The 25,370-nt window shown below is 44.0% G+C and overlaps 1 protein-coding gene across 1 annotated transcript in view; it reads right to left on the reverse strand.

Annotated features, from left to right (window-relative positions):
• SH3D19 (SH3 domain containing 19) overlaps window positions 1-25,370 on the reverse strand; it is a 212,628-nt gene that overhangs the window by 37,371 nt on the left and 149,887 nt on the right. The window contains exons 8-9 of the mRNA XM_040967439.1: window positions 7,009-7,116; window positions 2,391-2,503 (exon numbers count right to left, since the gene is read on the reverse strand). Coding sequence (XP_040823373.1) covers window positions 2,391-2,503; window positions 7,009-7,116 — 221 coding nt within the window. The remainder of the gene's footprint in view (window positions 1-2,390; window positions 2,504-7,008; window positions 7,117-25,370) is intronic.

The following is a 25,370-nucleotide window of genomic DNA, read 5'->3' on the forward strand; positions in this document are numbered from 1 at the left end:
CCCTAGCACCTTGACAGGAGATTTGGGAACTTTGCCCTGTGCTCAATCAGGAGATACAACTGGCCAAGACTGCCTAAACACCAGGGTAAGCAAACAGGTAAAATATTCTTTCTAAGGGATCCCAATTCACACCTATAGTTATTATGTTCTCTGGTCTAAAATTCAGCCAGTTTTTGAAATCCACAATGAAAAGGAATTTCTTCAGCATAAATTTGATTTTCCAGTCTTAGCAATCTGTATCTGTGACTTCAGGAATCATTTGCTTGAGATCTGTTTACTATTCTGTTTCTTCCGACTTGCAGTATCTATTATGGCAAGCATTTATCACAATCTCATACAGAAGGGCCTAACTCCTTTTGCAAACAGCAAGAACAGAATTGTCTCTACATTGCTAGTGTGAGGTACAAATGCTATTATATAAACACAGGATCTCTCTGGATAGTTGAGCTTTTCTACTTCTCTTATTTTTTAAAATGTGAGTGTTGCTTATAAGGCTGTTTAACACTAAATGGAGTAATACCAAATATTTCAGTAGAGCTTTTACAGTCTGCAAAGCCCATTGTATCAGTTAATAAGCAGAACATAACCAGTGTCATTTTCTTAGTTAACAATAGTATGGCAGGGACCCTTTTATCCTCTTTTGGGCTATCTTGGCTCAGGTTTAACAAAAATTTATTAGCAAGTACTTTGCAAGTGCAAGTAATCACTAAATTTTAATTGATTCTACAGAAAATCTCATTAACTTGATATTGCCTAATCTAATGTAATGCCTCCTTCAATAAAGTTTCTCTTCCCGAAATGTGTCTGTATGATAAACACATGTAAAACTATTATAAAGTGTGAAGTAAAAATTGATTTCTCCTGAAACAAGCCTTAAGTGTCATTATCAGGAACCAGCACTGTGGCATGGTGGGTAAAGTCACTGACTGGCACCAGCTTCCGATACGGAAGACAGTCCAGTCTCAGCTGCTCCATTTTGGATCTGGCTCTCTGCTGATGTACCAGGGAAATCAGTAGACTCTGCCCGTATGCTTGGGCCTTTACCACCCACATGGCAGACCCAGAAGCAGCTCCAGGCTCCTGGTTTTGGATGGATCCAGCTCTAGCCAATTAGGCCATTGTGAGGTGAGCCAGTGGATGGATAGATGATCTCTCTCTTTCCTTTCCTCTCTCTCTTTCTCTATGTAATTCAGACTATCAAATAAAGTAATCAAAAACATTTTAAAAAGTCATTAGCATATGAAAATATTAAAAAAGAATAGTGTTGATGTTGAAATACAAAACACACATACAAAAATGTTTGACTAGCCTCTTAAGAAGTACAAGATAAAAAAATTTTTTTTTTCCTTCAAAATACAAGGGCCTCACAGTCATGTAATGCCAGCATCTGATCTAGGCCTGGGCACACGTGCAGGCTGCTTCTCTTCCTATTGAGCTCTGTGCTCCTGTGCCTGCTAATGGGAAAGCACTGTAAGATGGCTCCAGTACTTAGCCCTCTGCACCCGCACGGCAGACCTGGATGAACTGTCCGACTCCTGGCCTGGCCCAGCCCTGGTCCTGGTAGCATTTTGGAAAATGAAGCAGTGGATGAAAGATCTGTCTCTTTTCTCTTTATAATTCCCTGTTTCAAATAAATAAATACATCTTTCAAGCAAATAAATTTTTCTTAAAGTGGATTTAAAAATTTTTATGCAAGTATATATATATATTTTAACTTAAAAAGATTCATTTGCTTTTATTGGAAAGGCAGAATTACAGAGAGAAGGAGAAACAGAGAAAGATCTCCACCTGCTGATTCACTCCCCAACTGGGCATAACACCAGAGCAAAGCTGATCCGAAGCCAGGAGTCAGGAGTCTTCTCCAGGTCTCCCACATGGGTGCAGAGTCCCAAGGCTTTGGGCCATCCTCGACTGCTTTCCCAGGCCACAGGCAGGGAGCTATATGGGAAGTGGAGCAGCTGGGACACGAACCAGCACCCATATGGGATCCCAGCACATGCAAGATGAGGATTTAATCACTAGTCTATCGTGCTGGGTCCTTATAGGAGTACCTTAACATTGTGTCACTACTGACTGCTAAATAAAACTTGGCAATTTGACTAAATCTACTTTCACAAATATTAAAGATTTTTACATATTTTTAGTAATTTCCTCATTATTAATGTCATTTAAATTATTTCATAATTAAGTACCAAAATTAATGGGCTTAATCTTTTTCTAGAGATTGTTAAAATACTGAACAATACATTAAGTAGATGGGGTTCAGAATCAGTTTATAATAAAGGTTTTCTTTATTCTATCTGACTGGTAATACAATAATTTAGATGTCAGTTGAATACTTTAAATTAGTGTATAGCTTCCACCTAGCACACTCTGTAGTGATTACTTACCAAGTTTCTAGCTTTGTCAACATTACTAGATTTTCCACAAACTGTACTGTAAGTGTTTCCAATAGGCTTTTCGGCAGGGAGAGGAGGTGGGCTTTGTATATCTTCATGTAAACCTGGAAGAAAGAAAAGCAGTATTTCATTCATGCTAGTTTTTTTTTGGATTCCAAAGAATGAAATGATTGTAGTTTGGTTGCTAATCAAGCAAGTGAGAAAGAGCTCCTAGCAAACTGGAAGATTGAGGAGTAAGTCAACATAGTTAAGTTTATGCCTATTTTACAGAGAGTGAGAATAATACCAAATAATAGTGACCAACAGAACCTTCTGTGTGCCAGGCATTAAATTACAATCTAAAAAATATTAGGCAGCATTGCAGGTTAAAAACTTCCTCCTGTGAAGTTGGCATCCCCTGTGGGTGCTGGTTTGAGTCCTGGCTACTCTACTTTCAATTCAGCTCTCTATTAACACCCCTGGGAAAACAGTGGAAGGTGGCTAGAGTGCTCGGACTGCTGTACCCACATGGGAGACCAGGATAAAGCTCCTTGCTTGTGGCTTCAGCCTGGGCCAGTCTTGGCTGTCGGGGTGTAAACCAGCAGACAGAAGATCTCTCTTCCTCTCTCTGTAATTCTGCCTTTCAACAAATAAATAAATCTTAAAAAAAAAAGTTAAATAAATACTTATTTCCTAGGCACTTCATTATACCTTGTTCTCCAACAACATCTAGGTACTGTATTTGTTTGGACCCATGGCTAGGTGTCACACATGGAGAATTAAACTTAAATATCAATGAAATAGATGAAATAACTTGGGCCTGGCACGATGGCTCAACAGCTAAGTCCTCATTTTGCAAGTGTTGGGATCCCATATGGAAGCCAGTTCGTGTCCCGGTTCTGCTTCACTTCCCACCCCGCTCACCGCTTATGGTCTGGAAAAGCCTTGGGGCCCTGCACCCACATGGGACAGCTGGGAGCAGCTCTTGGCTCCTAGCTTTGGATTCGCTCAGCTTCAGCTCTCGGGGCCATTTGGGGAGTGACCAGGTAGATCAAAGTGCTTTTTTCTCTGTCTCTCCTTCTTTCTGTAAATCTGAACTGCTATTCTAATAAAAATTTAAAAAAACTTTAAAATTTCATCAAAAAATGCTAAACAAAAGAAAAAATAACTTCAGACTCTTAGTTTTTCAGTCACACCTGTTCCTTGTCAAATACTCAATAGTCAGCTGGTGGCCATTAGAGAGCAGACATTAAATATTTCCATTTTTGCAGAATTTGCTATAATAAGAAGTGGGGGGGGGGGAAGAAAATGTTCTACACTAGACAATAACAGATAAAAACTTGAAACTTAGACATAAGCTACTCACCCAAGTTCCTACTGCCATTAATGTCAGATTCAGGGTTTTGACCCACAAGTTCCTTTTTTTTTTCATAATTTTATTTAATTTTTATTGGAAAGGCAAATTTACAGAGAGGAGAGAGAGAGAAGAGAGAGAGAGAGAGAGATCTTCTGTCCACTGGCTCATTCCCCAACTGACCACAATGGTCAAGGCTTTTTGAGTCATCTTCTGCTGCTTTTCCAGCCACAAACAGGGAAGTGGAACAGTCAGGACATGAACTGGTGCCCATATGGGATCCCAATACTTACAAGGGGAGGATGAGCCAGTTAAGCCATCAAGCTGGGCCTCAGAAGTCACTTCTAGTAAGACACACTGCCTTTGTTGTTGTTGTTTATAAAGATTAATTTACTTTGAAAGAATTACACAGGACAGTGGGAGTGCAAGAGGCAGGTAAATATCCTTGACAGCCACAACAGCCAGCTCTGGGCCAGCCTAAAGAGAGGAGCCAGAAGCTTCAACGGGGTCTTGTTTGTGCGTGCAGATGTCCATATACTTGGGCCATCCTCTGTTACTTTTCCCAGGCCTTTAGCATGGAGCTGACCTGAAGTGCAGTGGTTGGGACATAGGCTAGTGCCTAAACGGGATGCTGGCAGTGGTGTTACCCACTAGATCACAACACTCACTCCAGCACACTGCTTCTTAATCCAACCCTCCACCCTTCAAAAATGATTAGATGTGTCTCCTAATTCATTAGATCCAGATTCATCAACTTAATCATACTCAATTAAAAAATAATACCTTATTCTGCATTCCACAAAGGAAGATGACCAAATTTTATTAATAACAGCTAATAAAAATATGTGCGCAAAACTACTTGGAGGAGGATGATTATGGTGTTACCAAGGCAGCCCAAAGTTGCCTTTTACATTGTCTGGCCTAGGCAATAAAAGGAAATGAGAAGTATTATTTTTTTTTAAATTAACACTTCCTAGTTCCATTTCACATGAAAAATCTGTAACAGGAGGATGATTTGTCAGGTATCTGTGTTATCCACAATGAGGAAACTACTCTCAGAGGAAGAAAAATGCCCAGGGAGGCTACTAGGTAAACAATGACTGAGAGCAAGGCCAGCTTGCTCAGACAGGTGGGGCTGCTAGGGGATGCACACAGGAAGGGCCAGCTCAGGCCCTGTTTTGACATTTGTGCTGAAGTTTCCTTTTTCTTACGAGGATGTGGTACTGTCTTGGCACATATTTCAGAGTAAAAGGAGTAATATGTAAGCAGTGTGGATAGGCTGCTGGCAGGAAGGCACACGCAGAACGACCAGTATACATGGTATACATGGATCGTGGAGGTAGTTTTCCACCTTAAATCATATGGTCAGGGAAGGTCTCTCTGAGAAAAAGTGGCATTTCAGCAAAGACATAAAGGCATGGTAAGGGAGGGAGCCATGCAGCGGTCTGGGAAAGGACATCCTGGTCACAAGAACTAATTCCCAGAGGGAAGGAGCTGCCAATTCAAAGATCAAGGACTTACATGCCACAAAGTCGGTCTTTTCCGCACTGGCCCATTCTGGGTTGCTCAGACACTGATAAATTTTGTTAATTTTCCTCTACTGCATGTAAAACTTTATAATAAGGTATTTCTAGAGAACTGGTTATCAACAGAAGTAACAAGGAACCACTCAGGCATGCCTATTTCCTGGATTTAGCAGCAGAATTCTATTTCCTACTAATTGTTGGAGCTTTGTCAGGGTAATAATTCAAAAGGCTTTCTCAGTATATCCTTTTCAGATCTATTAGTCCAGTTTAAAGGTGAAGAGAGAGAGAGACAGAGAGTAAATACAACAGATTTTAGAAAGGTATGTCCTTGGGTGGCATATGGGAACTTGGACTTCAACAGACCCAGATTCCTAGAAGGGAGACAATACTGTTTGTGCTTAACAGTTGCTTTTCTTCCAGGCGTGTAGTCTTAGCACATGTCAAAATATCTTGGGGTATCCATGTAAGCAGCCCCCAGTGAAAATTACGGGTTGAGTTTCTAGTAAGCTTTCCTGGTTGAAAACCTTTACCAATTCATACTAGGAAAGTGAATCCACCAGTAAAAGATTGTTCGAAATCTGTGTGAAATATGTGTGAAGTTCCTTCAGACTTCAAGTGAGTAAACAGGTAAACATCGCAATACGATATCATATTATTAACAGGCTACATACAACACTGCCGAAAGGATCATGCCAGCTGTTCTTTAACACTACATTATATCCTCCTTCAGAAACAAGAATCAATTGAAATTTGATACCCTTAACTTTTTCCTTCTCATTTTCAAAGCAATTCAGCTCAGTTTTCTTGCCGTGTGGCTAAGAGCCATCCCTGAACAACAAAACTGCCAAAAAGAGACTAACACCAATATGATCTCTTTGGGCAGTGACTTTTTAAAAAACCAAACCCCTAAGTTAAAAGGCTATGCCTGCAACACAATATTTGGACTCTCTGAGACACTTGCTCTGCTGTTGGGATGAATGAGTAGACAGGATCCTTGCGGCAAAGCATGTGTCCAACTGAGCTATGCAAAGGTAATGTAGATATAAACGAAGACCGAGACCAGCTGAGAAAGCTGTGTGATCACTCTGAGCAATGCCGGAAGCACCCCACGCCCATGTTCTCACTTTACTTACAGTTTCAAAAATCTCTGAATATTTAAAATAAACAGCTCTAACCTGTTGGCTTTTCCTTTACAATATCAGGTTTCTTTTTGAAGCACTTATTAAGGCTCCAACTGAATTTCACTTACTGTGTCATTTAAAAAATCAAGTAAAGTATATAAAAATGAAGTATTACTACAAATTTAGAAAGTATTTTTATAGTTATGTGGTTTTCATCTGGTTGGTTACTGTACTTCATACAATTCACCCAGAACTACATTTAGATTATACCGATTGGAATAATGTGTTCCTGACAAACATATACAATTTATTTTCTATTAGTTTCAATTGCCTTTCCACCACATCTTTACTAGAGGCATTAACAAGGATATCTCTCACATTCTGCATTTTCTAGTCTCTCACCATTCTCTGCCTAAAGTCAGTATTAAACGAAAAGGAAATCTAAATTTATTGTACAAATTCCCCAGAGAATCATGGGAAAACAAACTTGCTTTTAAAATGCCCTTTACTATGAATAATAATAAATGGCAGATTGCACATAATTTCCAAAGCAGGCAATGATAAATCAGCATACCCTTATCCCAGGCTCTTGGAGAAACAAACAAAGAAGGCAGAGAGAGGGTGCTTACATTTTCCTGGTTTGGCTGGAATTCGAATTACAGTGGGCTTCCTGGTGGCTGCGGGTTGAACTGCTCTTTCTTTTGTTGGTTCTGTTTTTGTAGGGAGCTGAAAGGGATCTAATGAAAAACAGTTTATTTTGCATGTTTCAGTTAGTTAACAGAGACTCAAACAAAAAACCTCATTCATAATTTAAGAGTCATATTTTTCAAGCCCTAGGGAAAACTATTCATGGATAAACAAAATCTCAGTTTGCAGAGACAAAAACAAAGTTGGAGATCATAAAAAGAAATAATTTAGCACACTGTAAATAATTCATATGGCTTTTCTTGCTCTTTGATGGGAGAGATCCAGGATGATACTGAATTATGTAGAAGCTATCTTTCATGGGAACGTATCATTTCATAAGTGTCCACATGAAGAATGAGGGGCAACTCACACGAGGAGATTTCCTTTTATCTTAAGCCTCCTGGATGCCCAGGAGGGAAGGAGTCTTCTTGTTCCATACCTCCTTTGGGTTGAGTGGAATATTTTACTCAAAAGACTCAGCAGCAGCCCTCACCCTTCCTAGTACCATGCCTGCACATACTGGATTTGGTAGTTTAGTACAACTATACTTTAGTGACATGAAATTAACAAAAGCTTGATTTTGGAAATAAGCTATCTTCCTTCAAATATTTAATTTTGAACAAGGCTACATGACTTGGCATGTCTTCATGTTAACTCATCTATATTAAATAGTACGCACCTAAGCAAAAACTGTAAATGAAAGCATAGCTGCAAAAATATTTTTAGCTAAAATAATTCTCGACTCTAAATGTTCTTTTAAAAAAGTCAATCTGAACTTACAAAGTTAGATAGAAGAGGCAGTTTCCGGTGTCCCATGGCACACTGAGATAATGATAATTCCTGATAATGCATTATCGAGTATACAAAGGACCAGGAGAGAGGAGCATGGAGATTTCAACATAAGAAACACAAGCAAGCGGGAGTGCTAACTGCTTAATTTGATCAGTTTATATTTGCTGAAGTAGTACAGAGCACCCCAATAAACCTATAAATGTTACAAACTGACAAAAAAGTAAAACTAAAAGGAAGGGAAAAATTTGTAGTGATTTGGAAAGCTATTTCTTTTAAATGAGAAGTCCAAAACCAAGACACCTGTAACAGATATTCTGCACAGCCAAGATCTCATGAGGCTGTGTTTGCCTTTAATCAACAAGACAGATGTACTATAATTCTGCACTCATCCTGGGGATCTTGGATGCAGGCACTCTCTCCTTATCGTGTACACACCGTAATTCTCGTATAGGACAGCATTCACATTTGGCCTGTTACCAGCTGCAGTCCAATAAGCCCCTTTTGCTGACCAGCTCTTTGCAAGACATAGAAGAGCTGAGCTGAGAATGATAAACCCTTCTCTGCAGCCTCATACTTGCCTCTTGCTCTATTCAGATCTCAAGCAAACACACCACCGATATCCTGCCAAAAGAATCACTGGTCCCCGCATGCTAAGTGGGGAAATAAGACAGTATAATGCAATTTTCTTTGCAATTTCTTATCTGTCACCTAAGCAGAGGTAACAAATGGCATGTTAGCTAAAATAATACTGTGATGCTACTGGGGAAAAAAATTAGATGACCCCTCTATGGAAATCTAACAGGAGAAGTAACCCTTAAGTTCAGAAACCAATTCAGGGGGATGGAGCCCAGGTAATTCTGAGTAGCAGCATGGCTGTCTGGATCCCCCTGCCATGTCGCTGCAGCTGGGGATACCCATGCTGGCCCAGGCTTCCTGCTAGGGATCCTAGCTCCCCATTTACCGCGGCTAGGCTGGGGTCAGGGGAGAGTCCTGGGCCTGTGGGCAGTAAGAGTGCCCACTGGCATCAGGTTCTGCCTTCTGGCCATTTGGCAGCGAGCTCTGGAGTCTTGAGGGTATAAAATTACTGTCTAGGATAAGGCCACTGTACATGTAGGTGAGAAATGAATCCTGAGGTACACCCAATGACAGGGCCACTGTACTTGCAGCTAAGCGAGGGGAATGAGACCTGGTGGTAGAGGGGAGAGACCTGAAGATCTTTATGGGTAAAACTGAAGAACCAGCCCATATAAAAGTCCTGGGTTGGTGCTTGTTAGCATGGAACATGGCTGACTACCACATGCCAGTGCACACACAAGCTATGGCTGGGGGTCTGTGTAGCACGGCTATATCCCATTACCTGACAGTAAGTGTTAGATCAGAGGATGGGTCACATTAGACTGGGCCACGACACCAACCAGCACACAAGATAACCAGATACAGGATTAGATTCTGTGGGGGATATGTGGGCACAACCCTATGAAACTATAAGCCTCGCTGGTTAGCTTAAGAGTTGGGATGGTGATGGGCTGAGCTACGTGTGACCACAGAACTCACCAATGCTCACCGGTACTGGGACTGGGAACAAGCAGGGCAGGTCCAGGATGCAGCACCCACATGAACACTCTAAAACAGAGTATAGGATGGGTTGGACCATACCAGCTCATACAAAGGCCAAGCACCCACAGGCATATGTGAGATCTGGGTCTGGGAGTGGCCTGAGCAGGGGAATCAGGGCAACTCCCCTAGTGGGGCAATAGCTCCTGCTGATGAGCACATGGTCCAGGCCTGGGTGTTGGGCAGGCTACGTAGGGTAGTTCCATCCATTGAAAAGTGTATCAGTTGGTTTAGGAAGGAGGCCAACTGGGCAGGGCAGAGTAAACCATAGCCCAATGGCACGTGCAGGAACCAGGATAAAGTGCAGGTCATGGAGGGCTAGGCTGCTACACCTACTGGTTTGCATGAGCCAGGGATGAAAGCAGTCTGAGCAGGGCCAGGTTGTAGCACCTGCCAGCAAGAGTTGGGAGACAACCAGCTGGGCCAGGCCAAGCTGCAGCATCAGAAGGCAAAGGCCAAGACAGGGGAGGGGCTATGCCAAGTTGGAGCAGAGTGACCATTGGCATGTGTGAGATCCGCGGCTGGGATCAGGCCTGTCTAGGGGACAGGCCAAGGGGATGCCCTGGCTGGTTTGTGGGTCCCACTGGTGAGCATGGCTGCCACAGTGGGGCTGTAGTCTGGTCTGGACATGGCTGCAGCGTTCCTTGGCACAAGTATGGACTAGGTCTGGGGCATGCAATACTGGGCTAGCTCTAGCACCCATTGGAGCTTGTGAGAACCAGGATGGGTAGGATGGGCTTGGCTAGGTTTCTGCCCCAGCTGAGCCATGGTGGGCTGTGTCTGGGTATGGACCAGGGTTGGCTGGGCTGTAGTATCAAACAGTAAGAACCGGAATGGGTGAGGGTTGGTCAGGAAAGGCCACTGTTCCTGCTAGGACAGCAAGAGGACTAAGTAGGGCTGGCCCATGGACCCACTGGTGTGTGCGACATCTGGCATTGGGAGAGGATCTGATGCAGGAGCTTGGGAGGTTCCTCTGTCGGGACACAGTCCTTGGAGGTAGGCAAAAGAGCTAAGAAAGTAAGCAGCCAAACCTAGGCCAGGCCAGGGAATGGTACCCATAGGCTTACCTTTGGCTCAGGTCTAGGGCAAGCCAGGCTGGGCCAATTCATACCACCAAGTGGCAAATCCAAGAGCCAGAATGGTGTGTGGATCATTCCAGGTCAGGCCATAATACCAGTGAGTTCACACGAGGGCAGGGTCGGAGGTGTCGTGAGGCTGGCTAGGCTGGCTAGGCTGGCTAGGCTGTAGTCCCCACTAGTATAAGCTGGAACTGGGGGTGGACTGGGCTGGGCCAGGCCATAGCACTCACTGGAAAATGCCAAGGTGAGGCGGGCCCAAACAGCACACATGAGACCTGGAGGAGAGTGGATGAACCTGTTAGGGGGGGCTGCAGGGAGCTCCCCTGCTGGGCCACTATTCCCACTGGTAAGCCTGAGAGCTGGGATGGGGCAGACCAGGCTGGGCAGGGCTACAACCCCTGTTGGCTTGCATGTAAGCTGGATCGGGGACAAGCCAGGCCAGGCGGACTGTACCTACTGACACATGCATTAGTCAGAGAGGGTGAGGGTTGGTTGGGTTTTGCCACAACATCAGCTGGCAGATACTGGCACAGGGAAAACTCTGTCGAGCTAAACTGCAGTAGCACCTGGAGAGTGCAAGATCTGGAAGTGGGAGTGAGCTCAGTAGGGAAACAATGGACACCTCCCTCTTGGGTTACAACTCTGACTGGTGAGCATAAAAACCAGGACTTTGGGGCCCGGCGTGGTGGCGCAAGTGGTTAAGTCCTCGCCTTGCATGCCCGGGGTCCCATATGGGCGCCGGTTCTATCCCAGCAGCCCCGCTTCCCTTCCAGCTCCCTGCCCGTGGCCTGGGAAAGCAGTGGAGGACGGCCCAAAGCTTTGGGACCCTGCACCCGTGTGGGAGACCCGGAAGAGGCTCCTGGCTTCGGATCGGCATAGTATCGACCCGTTGCGCTCACTTGGGGAGTGAATCATTGGAGGGAAGATCTTCCTTTCTGTCTCTCCTCTCTGTATATCTGCCTTTCCAATAAAAACATAATAAAAAAATAAATCTTTAAAAAAAAAAAAAAACAGGACTTTGACAGGCCCAGCCAGACAGAGATTGACACTGCTAGCACATGTGTGGGCTGAATAGTGGGGCTGGTTGAGTTGAACTAGGCTTCAATCCTACTGACATGTATAATAGCTGAATGGGATGTGGGACAGACAGAACCAGTCTATTGTACATACTGGCAAGCACGGAAACCAAGGTAGGAGGCGCTCCAGGTGGGTGTTACTGCAGGTTGCTCTGACTAGGCTGCAGCTCCCACTGGTTTGCGTGGGGACTGAGTATGCAATGGGCAGGATTGGGCTTGCCTGCAACATTCACTAGTTTGTATAGAAGACAGGACTGGAGACAACTGACCCAGCAATTGCAACTAACAGTGTGCATGAAGGTCAATTTGGGCAATAGACTGTGCTGGATCTTGTATTGGCACGCACACACAAGAATCAGGTCTGGGATCACTTCAGATGAAGCTTCCTTGGGGATTCTTCCAACTGAACCGCTAGACTCAGAACTCCAACCATGGAGAGAATTGCAGGTTCCATGGTTTGACCATGGAATGCTTGTGTCAGTGGCTTAGACAGAGTAGTGGACAGCATATCCAGATGCACATGAAGGATATGGCAGTACACTGGAGCCTGCAGAAGACACTTCGTACCACAACAAAGGATGGGGGACAGAACAAATGGATCAAGTACCCTAGAAAAGAGTTGGCAGTGAGAATCTGGGCAAACAGAGTTCAAAGGTGGACTATATCTGCCAGTGGGTTCTGCAGAGATTTCATTATGACTGGAGCATCAAGATCGGCAGCAATTCAGAACTGTTGAACTATCAAAACCACGTGAGCAGTGCTCTCAGAGCATGCCCCATAACTGGGTCCCTGGGCTGGTTGGGAGGCTGGGTGTGGCTTCTCTCTTTATCTCTCCCCTCCACAGAGAGACAGGAAGGAAGAAAGAGAATGTGAAAACAACGGTCTCACCCGTTTTCCTCTAGCCCTTGGCCAATCACACCCTAATCAACTATGTACAAATTATCAAAAATAAAATTTATACAATTAAAAAAATTAACCAGGATTATCAAAAGACTATAAAAGTTACAAGATTATTTTTATAATTTTTCATCCATTGTAATCTATGTTCCTCACAAAGTTTTTTTCTAATAGGTAATCAAGTCTTAAGCAAATTCTTTACTTTGTTATAACATTATTTTTAAACTTCTGAGTAATACTTGCTATGAAACCAGGAACATTTTATTAAAACAGCAAACAAAAACAAAAACAAAAACAAAAAACAGCCCCACTTCTCACCCCACTAGTAGTAATTGCTGTCTACAGTTTTGTCTCGAGTGGTGGGTTGTGGGATAGCAAGCTGAACCACTGCTTAAGACACCCACATTCCATACTGTGGTAATGGAAGTTCCAGCTGCTTTGTTTCCAATCTAGCTCCCAGCCTGTGTGCCTAGGGAGTGGCAGATGCTACCCATGTGGGAGAGCTGCATGGAGTTCCTTCCTCCAACCTGACCCAGCCCATCTAATGCCACTATTTGTGGGATTGATTAGCAGATGGAATGATGGGTTTGTCTTTGTCTTTCACATATACAAATTAATTGCTAAAAAAATAAAGTTTGGCCTGTCCACACATTTTTCTATATTATAGGTATTAGAATTTTGAAAAGCAAACCAGAAAAATCAATTTCTTTGTAATCTGCTTTTCTGCTTTTGTTTAATACTGACTAAGTGCTTGGTTCACATTAACACTATTCTAGCAGCTAGGAATATATGCATGAACAAATAATTGTCTTTCTGGAGCAAATATTCCTGCAGGGAGGTGGAGACAACACACAGAAGAGGCAGCAGGTTAGAAGGTGAGAAGCATGACTGATTAAGGCCAGAGCAAGCCGAGGAACACCAGGTGCGGGCAGAGGGAGGCAGGCTACAGCACGCAGCAGAGTACAGACAGGGAAAGACTCCATTACTGAGAAGAAACTGGCGCTTTGTAACCCTTGGACTTTCTCCATTGCAATAGTTGTTCCAACTTTAATAATACATTTGGTATTTAGTCAACAGCACTGCCAGTGGGTAAAATGGAATATAGTTGCATTGGAATTAAAGCTCATTGTCCAAACAGGTCAGCCCTTTGGAGTAATGTCAACAAAAATAAAAGAATTTTAACACCTCATGTAATCCTGCTATTTAAGCACAAAAATACTTAATTTCCTTGAGTATGTTTCTCTTTTGTCCATCTTGCTTTCCTTGCTACCAGTGGCCCCTTCCCTGCCTCCCTGCCTGGCTAAGACCCAGTGACATCCAGCACCAGTTCTTTCCCTGCTGTTACAGACAGGAGCTTGTCCCCTCCTTGCTGTTCACCTCCCACACCCACTCCCTAAATGTGGCTATTATATCCCAAGCTGTCAGCATTCTCTCAAGGTTCTGTTTTGTGCTGGGAAAAGAACCAAATATTTAAGAAAGGTTTCAATGAATAGTTGTTCACTGCGTTCTGCCTTTCCATGGCGTTTCTATTCTGTTCAGCTGTTTGTCGTATTTAGAGCCTGTTGGTGACCAGCGCAGCCTTTCAGTTAATGAGGTTTTTTTGGGTGGGCGTAGAGAAGGAGGACAATCTTAAGCATGGGATGACTTAAATTGTTTCCAAACTCAAATTAAACTCTGGGCCAGTGTACCACCTACACATCCTCTTTTCACATTCCAGCAGTGAGGACATGGGCAGGCAGCAGAGAAAAGCCAGTCAGTAACTCGAAGGGGCAGGAGGCGAGGGGTGAGGAGCATGCGGCTTCCAAATGTACTTGTTGGAGGGCTGACCATAGAAAATTTGACCCCAAATCCCACAGGCGGTGTGGCGCACTTCACCTATTATGTTGGATGGTTCAATCAGTTTCTTCTTAATCAAAGTGTTACAGGTCTCACTTATACACAAAGTATTCAAAGTATCCCAGATACCCACTCTTTCTCTCCTGGTATTTTAACATCATTTGCTGCTCTTTAATAACTGGCACTCAGATCACGCATAATTATCCTACTCTACTCCTTCTCTGGGGGGAAATCTTGCTCATGCAATGAGGCAAGGAAGTCTTGGTGTTCCCCGGCTGTAGGCTGTCTGGCAGGCCTGGTCCATGACCTACTGTAGCTGTGCTCACGGAGTGGGCGAGCTCGGCATCTGCCTCTGTCTGCGCGGCGCCCAGGCTGTGATCCACAGAGGAGTGCAGACGGGTGGTGAGGACCAAAGCCTCGCTTCAACTGAGACAGTGGAGCCAGAGGCCTGTTTGTCATGTTGAAAATGGTGGGCACGTTCTCTCTAGTGATATTTGCATGAGGTTCACTGTTCATGTGTTTGCATATGAAGGGTGTTTTTCCACATAAATGTAAGAGGACAATATGAAGCATAAATGGCATTCCATGATTGGAATTTCCAGCCACAGCCATATAGGAGGCTGGATCATTTTGGTGCTGATTAAAATGTCTGAAGCCTATAACCTTTGATCCAGTAGTCTCACTTTCGGAAACTGATTTTTCTTTTTTATTTTTCATGGTAATTACATAGATTGATCAAGATGTAAATGATCAAGGGTTAGGGATAAATGGGTGAAATCATTATTTTCAAATTTGTTATTTGTTCTTGTTGTTTCTAGGAGAAGGGGAAAGATAAAAGGGGAAGCCACACCCAGCTTCCCAAATGTCCCAGTACCCAGGGATGGGGAATCTCCACCCAATATCCACCCAGGTCCCGGTATGTGCATGTTCCGAGGGTTCTGCCCAAGTGATTTGGATAGCTCTGAAATGCTGTGAATTACACTGATCCAAGGATGATGCAGCCCTCCCAATGTCCACTGGCTCATATGGTTAATCTCAAAGTTCCATTAAACCAGGTTTTTGCTCTCACTATTTGGATGGGGTGCTCTGTTCTTTACTATGATATCAAATGGGCTGCCATATTCTTCATGTGCATCAGGGTCTGTGTCCATTGCTCCACCTTTTTCACTGAGGGCATATTCTTGGAGAGTCCAAGGTTCTAGCTCAACTGACCCAGGCCCTGTCGGATCCCCGACCCCTGGAGCTGGCACACATGCTTGCCAGAAGTCCCAAAGGGTCCAAGCCTGGCAACCCACCGGATCCCCCACCCCGGGGCTCACCCATCTCACAGGTGGGCATAGGGGCCCAGGCCAGGAGACCCGAGTCCTGCCAGATCCCCCACCCCAGGGCTCACGAACCTGGCATCCACTTTGCAGGTGGACCGATGGACCCTGGCCAGGAGACCTGAGTCCCACCAGATAACCCACCCCTGGGGTTCATGAACCCATCACCCACCTCACAGGCTCAGAGCAGAGTCAAGAGACTCGAGTAGGTCTGGCAACCCAAGCCCTACCAGATTCCCTGCCCACAGGGATCATGAACCTAAGACCCCCCTTGCAGGTGGAAACTGATTTTTCTTAAAGATTTATTTATCTGAGAGGCAGAGTTACACAAGTGTATTAACAGGGATCTGGATCAGAAGCAGAGCACCAAGGACTCAAACTAATCCCAGTACCACAGCCTGAGGCATAACTTACTACTTCATGGCACTGTCCATTTATGGCTTCATTTGTAAAGCATCAGTTTCTGGGACCAGTGCTGTACTATACGAGGTAAAGTCACTGCTAGCAGTGATGGCATCCAGTGTGGGCACTGATTCGAGTTCCAGTGCTCTACTTCAATCTACCTCCCTTTTAATGTACCTGCACCACGTGGGAACCCCGAAAGAAGTTCCAGTTCTGGCCATTGCAGCCATTTGGAGAGTGAACCAGCAGATGGAAGATCTTTCTGTGTAACATGGACTCTCAGGCATGTTAGCAGAGAGTGGATTGGAAGATCTGACTGCAAGTAGGACGTCTGGACTGGCATCAGCAAAATATAGGATGCCATCATCTGGCATACAGCACCACACTGGCCCCCAATAAAATATTCTACTAAAAACAAACAACAAAAAAAACAGGGATTGGCATGGTGGCATAGTGGGGAAAAGATGATGCTGCCATTCCATATGAGCTATAATTCAAGTCCCAGCTGTTCTACTTCTGATCCAGTTCTTTGTTACTGGCAAGTGACAAGCAGCTGAGGATGGCCAGCTCTCTGGGCTCCAACCGCTCACAGGGAAGCCGGGCAGAAGCTCCATGCTCTCAACTTTGGTTTGGCCTAACCCTGATGTGACTATTCGGAGAGGGAATCAGCAGATACAACTGTAGTCTCTCCTCTCTGGTTTTTGAACAAATAAACAAATAAACCTTAAAAAAAAAAACTAGGCTAAAGCATCTCTGTCAAAGAAATCAAAACAAAAAGCCATTTGGGCCAGCACCACAGGTTGTAGGTAAAGCCCCGGAAGTGCGCCAACACAGCTCCCTGTTCATGTGTCCGGGAAGGCAGTGCAGATGGTTCCAGGGCTTGGGCACCTGCAATCATGCTGGAGACCCACTGGCTTCTGGCTTTGAACCAGCCCAGCTCCACATCTGCGAAACGAACCAATGGATGAAATTGTCTCTTTCAGGCCCAGTGTGGTGGCCTAGTGGCTCATGTCCTCGCCTTGAATGCGCTGGGATCCCATATGGGCCCCGGTTCTAATCCAGGCTGCCCCACTTCCCATCCAGCTCCCTGCTTGCGGCCTGGAAAAGCAGTCGAGGATGGCCAAAAGCCTTGGCACCTCTGTCTCTCATGGAAGAGGCTCCTGGCTCCTGGGTTTGGAGTGGTGCAGCTCTGGCCGTTGTGGTCACTTGGGAAGTAAATCAAGAGATGTAAGATCTTTCTCTTTGTCTCTCCTCCTCTCTGTATATCTGACTTTGTAAAAAAAAAAAAAAAATTAAATTAATCTTAAAAAAAAATCTCTTTCTCTCTCCCTAACACTTCTTCTCTCTGTAGCTTGGCCTCTCAAATAAACAATTATATTTATTTTAAACCCACACAAAAATAAGAGGAAAGTATCTTCTAGTTTGTTTTTAAAGCAAAAGTGGTAATAAAATAACTAGAAAAAATTCTTTTAAAGATATTATTTAAAAGGAAATAATGGCAGATACTTTTAAACCTATAATTTGTTCATTCAATGTAAAAGAGGAACATTTCATGCAAAAATAATTTAATTTGCATATTTTCAGTTCATAATAATTAAATTCTGGTTGTAACCTTGAGTGGATATAAATGCTTAAATAAGATCACTCTTCAGGACTGGCACTATGGCACAGTAGGTTACATTTCCATCTGTGGTGCTGGCATCCCATACAGGTGCCAATTCAACTCCTGGGTGCTCCACTTGCTATGCTAATGTGCTTGGGAAAGCAGTGCAGTATGGCCCAAGTTGTTGGACGCCTGCATTCATGTGGGAGACCCGCAGGAAGGTCCAGGTTCCTAGCTTCGGATCAGCCCAGTTACGGATGCTGTGGCAATTTGGAGAGTTTAACAGTGGAAAGGAGATCTTTCTTTCTCTCTGTCTCTCATGCAAATAAAAACAAATACATTTCAAAAATAAAAATCACTACTCTCATTTTAAACATTTAAAAAAATATTTATTTTTATTAGAAAGGCAGAGTTACAGAGAAAAGGAGAGAGAGAGAGAGAGAGAGAGAGAGATCTTCTGTCTGCTGGTTCATACCCCAAATGGCCATAATGGCTGGAGCTGAGTTGATCCAAAGCCAGGAGCCAGGAGTTTCCTCTGGGTCACCCACATGTGTGCAGGAGACCAAGGACTTGAGCCATCTTCCAAGGCTTTCCCAGGCCATAAGCACTGAGCCTGATCAGAGCTGGAGCAGCTAGGACCCATATGGGATGAGAGCATCACATGTAGAGTAGCCTACTATGCCACAGCACCACCGCTTCCCTCACTTTTAAATTTTTTCCCCCTTTTCATTTCAAAGGCAGAGTTACAGAGAGAATGAGAAAAAAAGAGATGTTTTAAAAATTTCTATTCCATCTGAAGGCTGAGGCCTCGTCTCATTTTGTGGTAAGGGTGATAAAGGGAATCTCTCCCATATTTTTTCTCCATTTAATTATGCTTCTGGTCAATTACTTTAACAAAGTATTATAGGTAAAATAGCACATGGTCTGCAGTTCCAACTGGATTAAAATACCTGGCGCAATAGCCTAAAGTCCTCGCCTTGCATGCATTGGAATCCCACATGGGCACTGGCTCTAATCTCAGCGGTCCCGCTTCCTATCCCATCCAGCTCCCTGCTTGTGGCCTGGAAAAGCAGTCGAGGACAGCCCAAAGCCTTGGGATCCTGTACCTGGTGTGGGAGACCTGGAAGAGGCTCCTGGTTCTTAGCTTCAGTCACTGCAGCCACTTGTGGAGTGAATCAACAGATAGAAGATCTTCCTTTCTGTATGTCCTCCACTCTGTGTATCTGACTTTCCAATTAAAAAAAAAATCTTAAAAAAAGGGGGGGGCATACAGTGAAATCCAGGCCCTTTCACCCTGTCCGGCCAGCCAGTGTCCTCATAAAGACATTCTTCACTACTAACTGTATCTCTCCAAACATACTGAAGGTGTTTGAACACAAACAATTAGTTAAACTCCCATGAATACCATTTTGTATTTCCATTCGTACCTAATAATTTCTTGGGGGTTGGTTTTTAGTAAGAGATAACAGCACTGACGGCTTTTTAACTTCCCCACAGTTCTAACTGTATGGTTGCAGCATAATTCATTAAGCAGTCTACTTGTAAGTCCTTGAGATTCTACAGGTTATACTTTCAACTGTACCTCCATGAACCAACAGGCTATTTCCAAATTTGCAAGGGTAAAGATGCCAGGCCACATCGGGTTCTCACAGTGCACTGCTCTAGAAAAGAGGTAGGTTTGCTGCCATCACTGTGTCACAGGCTGTCTGCTCTTGCTTCTACAGAAAAAACTCAAGCAGACTCTCCTATCCAAATGTAAGGCAAGTCGAAGACACTTTTCTCTACTTGTCTTTCACTGTTCCTTATCTACCTTCTAATCCCATACCCCACTCCAATTATTCTGTATCTGATGCCAAATAAGCAGGTTCCTTTACACCTATATCCACATGGGCTTTATTACTGGGTTGAGAAAAGCATTGAGGAGAGGGCAGTTTTCTGTCAGTTACCTACCTCTGATAATATTCTGGTCACCATAATTAGTTCCACTATCCCTGGCTTGCTTTTCTGTCATTTCTTTTCCTTCAATTCTATCAATAACAGAAATTGGCTGCTAAACTATTATTCTGACAGAACAAGCATCCTGCTTTTTTTTTTGACAAGTAAGTATGATTTTCCAATACCTTTAGAATTGGAATTGCTAATACTTCTCAGCTTTATTATGTTAACCTAGAAGGCATTCTACCCAGGAAATGAATCCAATATTAAATTGCCTGTTTTATGAGTTTCCTCTTAATAATTTTTCTAATCATTACAATGTTTCCATAGATATTGTGTTTTCTGATCTCTACTTCTTGAGACTAATATGGCAACTTCATTTCATGAACACTGTAAGATGTGTCTGTGAGCTTTTCTCCTTTCTTCTCTGTTTCTGGCTCTCCCAGTTTCTGGCTGAGGTCTGGATGATTAAACAAAGCTTCACAAAGAGACCACAAAAATTCATTTATAAGAATAATGCAACTGAAACACCACAACAAAAATCAAGTCCCAAATCATAACACAAAAACCCTCCACTTATAAAGGAGTTCTAAGCTGATCCTAAAATCTTTGGAAGACAATAGCAGGGATGCATCAAGGACTAGTTTGCAGTCTGCAAACCTCTCAGGTAGTTATAAGTCTGAGTGAATTTACTTTTGGAGGTCCCTACATTAGTTTGAACAAAAGGTCTAAGGTTGAGGCAGGGCAGGAGAGTGCAGAATAGCACCAGGAGATTTGGAAAGGAGATGCAGGTTGAAGAGACCAGTAGAACTATTCAGAAAGAGATCAGCAGGACTAGGTATCTGGGTAACTGCATATGATGGCACAGAAATGACCACAATCTATGGAGTGGGATTTGGCATTAACAGGAGCATCATACATTGGAGTACCTGAGTTCAACTTACATCCCACTTCCATTTCCAGCTTCCTGCTAAGGTGCATCTTGGGAGGTAACAGGTAAATGCTCAGGTGGTGGAGACACTGCTCATGAGTGAGAACTCAACTGAGTTCCTGACACTGGCCTGGCCTCGCTCTGGCTGCTGTGGGCATTTGGGGAATGAAGTGGTAGACGGCAATGATGCACTCTTAAACTTTATCTCAAATAATAAACAGTTTTTAAAACTAAAATATTATCTCCCCCAAACATAAGTAGGCTTTCTCATATCATCTCAGTTTTCCTAGCTGTGTCCTCCATGAAGAGTGTTATTACTATGTCTTAGAGACGAGGAAACTGAGGAATGGGGAGGCTGACTGATCAAGGTCATGTGGTAACTGTGGGGAATCCTAGGAGACTCCAAATCCAAAGCTAGCCACTGTGTGACACAGGAAGGAATCAAACATAGGAAGAGGAGCAAGTCAAAAAGAATATAAAATGTCCGATTCAGCATTATGACACAGTCAAGAGCAATGATTAAAGTCAAACAGGGCAAGAAAATTATACATATTCTGTCAAAAGGCTGCCCAAATAATTAAATGTTGCATGATGACCTGGTTAAAAAACACAGAAAAGGCTGAGTATGAAGAGTGAGATTATATTCATGTCGAGTGTATGCTGCTGACCTTTCTTTCTGAAGACTTGTAATTATTCTGTAATTATCTGCCTGATGATACAGAATGAATTCTTAGCAATTATTAACCAGGCTGCCATTCCCATAAAATCCATCAGGTTCTAGATAAGGTAATTTTTTTGGCTTACGCTGTTTCCACGCCTTACAGTTTGCTACTATTCAATTTACACACCTCTAACCTTCTCTCTTGTAATGCCAAAAAAGGTTAAAACAAGAAAATCACAATAGTAACAAAACAAATTTATAACACTGCCTGGTTTAAAGATTCATGAAAATGTTGGGCAGAAACATGATATAGTAAAAAACAAAAAACAAAATAAAACAAAACAAACACCAAAAACAAAACAAAAAAACCCCCTTAGAATTAAAAGATTGTATGAATTCTGGCTTGGAAAATTGCTAGTTTTACAACTGTTTTGGCTCAGCTTCTTTTTCTTATCTACAAACTAAGGCCAATGATCTCTAAGAGTGGGCTGCTGTAACTGCTGAACAAAATATTAGTGGGGAAAAAAAGCATAGTCAGCATTTGGGAACTCAATCCAGGTCTCCCAGGCGGGTAGCAGGAACCCAGCTACTTGAACCGTTAGATGTTCCCTCCCAAGGTTTACACCAGCGGGCAGCAGGGATCAGGAGCTGGAGCCATGGATGGAATTTAAGTACCCAATGCAGGACATGGGCATCCTAGATGGCATGTTAACCACTAGGCCACATGCCGCCCTGTAAGGTTTTCCACTGTATGTTTTTTGATAACACTGGTTCATAGATTAAGATTCACGTTATCATGCCTTTCTGGTGAATTGAACCATCTATTGTTGTAAAAAAATATATATGGATGGCTGACTCATCCAGCACAGTATTAGGAATATTTTAGAAGCTGAGTAAACTCTATAATGCCCCCCAATCCTTGTATGGACAAGAGGTATGTCTTGTTGGCTTATATGCAATTGCTGGTAACAAAGTTGCATATTTATTAAATATTTAATTTTCACCCTATTTAAAATACACATGTGCTGTGTGCTGAATTTGATTTTGAAATCAGTCTGTATCATTGTGATATACATGTCAAACACTTATAAAATGATAGCTAACTTCCTAAAATACTATTAATTTTATATGTTATCAAATTCTACCTAAATAAGAAAACAGCAATAAAAGGAATATTGTCACCCAAGTATAGAAACTTAGTTGAACAAATTAAAAATAAACTTTTACCATCTACCCCTCTATTTAAACAGTGTGGGGGCAAAATCCTACTCTCCACTTCTTGGGAAATTTAGTTGTACTGATCTACTGCATATTATTTACAAAAATTTGCATTCCCAAGGGAAGATACTTTGTGAAATGCACAGAAAAGCATTTTGCAACATGTCTGATTCCTCATTGATTGCATTGCTCTGGTGGGTGTCATTGGATGCTGGAGCCTGGCATGGCCCAGCCCAGCCCTAGTCCCAACTCTCATTGGTGGGTGCTGCAGCCTAGCCCTGTCCAGTCTGCCCCCATCCCTGGCTTCCATGCAAACTGGTAGGTATGATAGCCTAGCCCAGCATAACCTGAACCCAATTCTGGCTCGTGCACATGCCAGTGTGCTAAGGTTTGGCCTGGTCTTGCCCACTTGCTGACAAATGGAGCAGCCTTGTCCAGTCTGACCCACACCCACACTTGAATCACATGTCCACCAGAGGGAGCTACAGCCTACCAGGGCAATTTCCCAAGTTGTCCCACCAGGCCCACTTCCAGACCCAGTGGGTGTTAGGCCCTTGTCTGACATAATCAGATTCCTCTGACTCAGCCTTTCTGTGTGCTAGTGGATACTGTGGTCCAGCTGCCCCTCATCCTATTCTTGGGTGCACCTATGGGTGCTGCAGCCTGGACAAATCCAGCCTATTCCCAATCCCAGTACTCTTAAGTGTCAGAGGGTCTCATGGTCATGTCTAGTGCAGTCCATCACTCCCTGCCACCCTGACCCCCAGCTCTAGAGCATACCAGTAGATACTGCAGTTCCACAGGGGTAGGCCCATATATCCTCCACAGAATCTGTCCCTGGACCTGGTTCCTTTGCATGCTGGTTAGTGCCATTGCTCAGCCTAATGTTACCAGTCAGTCCCCTATTCTGGTACTCACTGGCAGGCAGTGATTTAGCCTTGTGTGGTGGGTCTCCAGTCCTAGCTTTTAGTGTGGACTGGTAGGTGGTAGTCAGTGGTGGTTGCTGCTAATTAGCCTAGCTCAAATTTCCTACGTGGGCTGGTGCATCACTCTGACCCAGAAAGGTCCTCTAGCTTCCCTGCTTCAAACTTCTTAATCTCAGCCCCCTCACTAACTTCCAAGTATAGTGGGCTTGTCATTGAAGTCCCCCAAAAGCCATTTCTCCTCTGTAACATACTCCCTTACAGTCCTCCCTCCCACACATCCCCATAACTACTACTCTGAGAAGTCCCCATTCCCTGTACCTGGGAGCTCATGGATTTCCCAGCCTGGTCTTTGCAAGCCGAATCTTCTGGTAGAGTAGTGTGCTAGCCTGGGACCCAAGATCATAGATAGGTCCAAGATCATATGGGACCCAGGATCACAGACAAGTCCCCAGAATCAGTAATCTGGCTGCATGCTGGACTGGGACCTTACTCCTTTGCCCACCTGCAATGAAGTACATGCATGAGATCCCAGACCCAGCCCATGGGCACACCACTCTAGCATGGGGCCTTTACCTTTCTCCACCGCACCTGCCCTTAGGCCTGAAAAATGTGTGTGATCTCAGGCTGGCTCTGAAAGCCCCAAGGTTGAGTCCCCAGAGCTTGTGGAAGAGAGTGAGGCCGCTGGTGGTTGTTTCTGCAAGACCAAGGCACCTTTTTTTTAAAAAAAAGTTATTTATTTATTTGAAAGTGTTACAGAGAGAAAGAGGGAGGGGCAAAGAGAAATAGTGCTCTGTCTGCTGTCTCACTCCCCAAATGGCCACAACAGCCCAAGCTGGGCCAGCCTGAAACTAGAAATCAGAAATTTCTTCCAGGTCTCACACGTGCGTGCAGGAGTCCAAGCAGTTGAGTCATCCTCTGCTACTTTCCCAGGCACATTAGTGGGAGCTGGACTGAAAGTGGAGCAGCCAGGACTCGAACTGGTATCCATACAGCAGCAACTTTTCCTGCTCTGGCACTAGTGTGGGCTCCTAGAGCATCTTCCTAGCACAGGCAACATCCCAGATTATGTAGGCCTCTGCAGTCACCATTCTTCTCTCAAGTCCATAAGAACAATTAAGAAACATGAAACTAGGCCTAGTATTTTGCTCTGAGGTAATCCCATATGAACACCAGTGCCCTGATGATGTGTCTGGGAAAGCAGCAACTATGGCCCAAGTGCTTTGGCCCCTTTCACTACTGTGGAAAACCTGGATGGAGTTCCTGGCCACTGGCTTAGGCTCTGGCTCAACCCCAGTTGTGGCCATCTGGGGAGTAAGAGGAGTGAATGGAAGATTCTCTTTCTTTCTATCTTATTCACTCTGTCATTTTCATTGTCTGTCTTTCCTTGTCTTTGTAATTCTTTCAAGTAAATAGATGTAATAACATTAAAATTAGGCCCGGCGGCGTGGCCTAGCGGCTAAGGCCTCGCCTTGAACGTGCCGGGATCCTATATGGGAGCCAGTTCTAATCCCGGCAGCTCCACTTCCCATCCAGCTCCCTGCTTGTGACCTGGGAAAGTAGTTGAGGACGGCCCAAAGCCTTGGGACCCTGCACCCACGTGGGAGACCTGAAAGAAGTTCCTGGATCCTGGCTTCGAATCCACACGGAGCCGGCTGTTGTGTCAACTTGGGGAGTAAATCATCGGACGGAAGATCTTTCTCTCTGTCTCTCCTTCTCTCTGGATATCTGCCTTTCCAATTAAAAAAAATTCTTTTAAGTTATATTAAAAAAAACATTAAAATTAAAAAACAAATATGGGGGACTGGCAGCATGGCCTAGCAGCTAAAATCCGTGTCTTGAACGCAACGGGATCCCATATGAGCACTGTTCTAATTCCAGCAGCTCTACTTCCCATCTAGCTCCCTGCTTGTGGCTTGGGAAAGCAGTTGAAGATGGCCCAAAGCCTAGAGACCCTGCACCCACGTGGGAGACCTGAAAGAAGTTCCTGGCTCCTGGCTTTGGATTGGCGCATC

The sequence above is a fragment of the Ochotona curzoniae genome, unplaced genomic scaffold (assembly GCF_017591425.1).
Source record: "Ochotona curzoniae isolate NIBS_2020 unplaced genomic scaffold, NIBS_Ocur_1.0 scaffold_4506, whole genome shotgun sequence".
NCBI lineage: Eukaryota > Metazoa > Chordata > Mammalia > Lagomorpha > Ochotonidae > Ochotona > Ochotona curzoniae.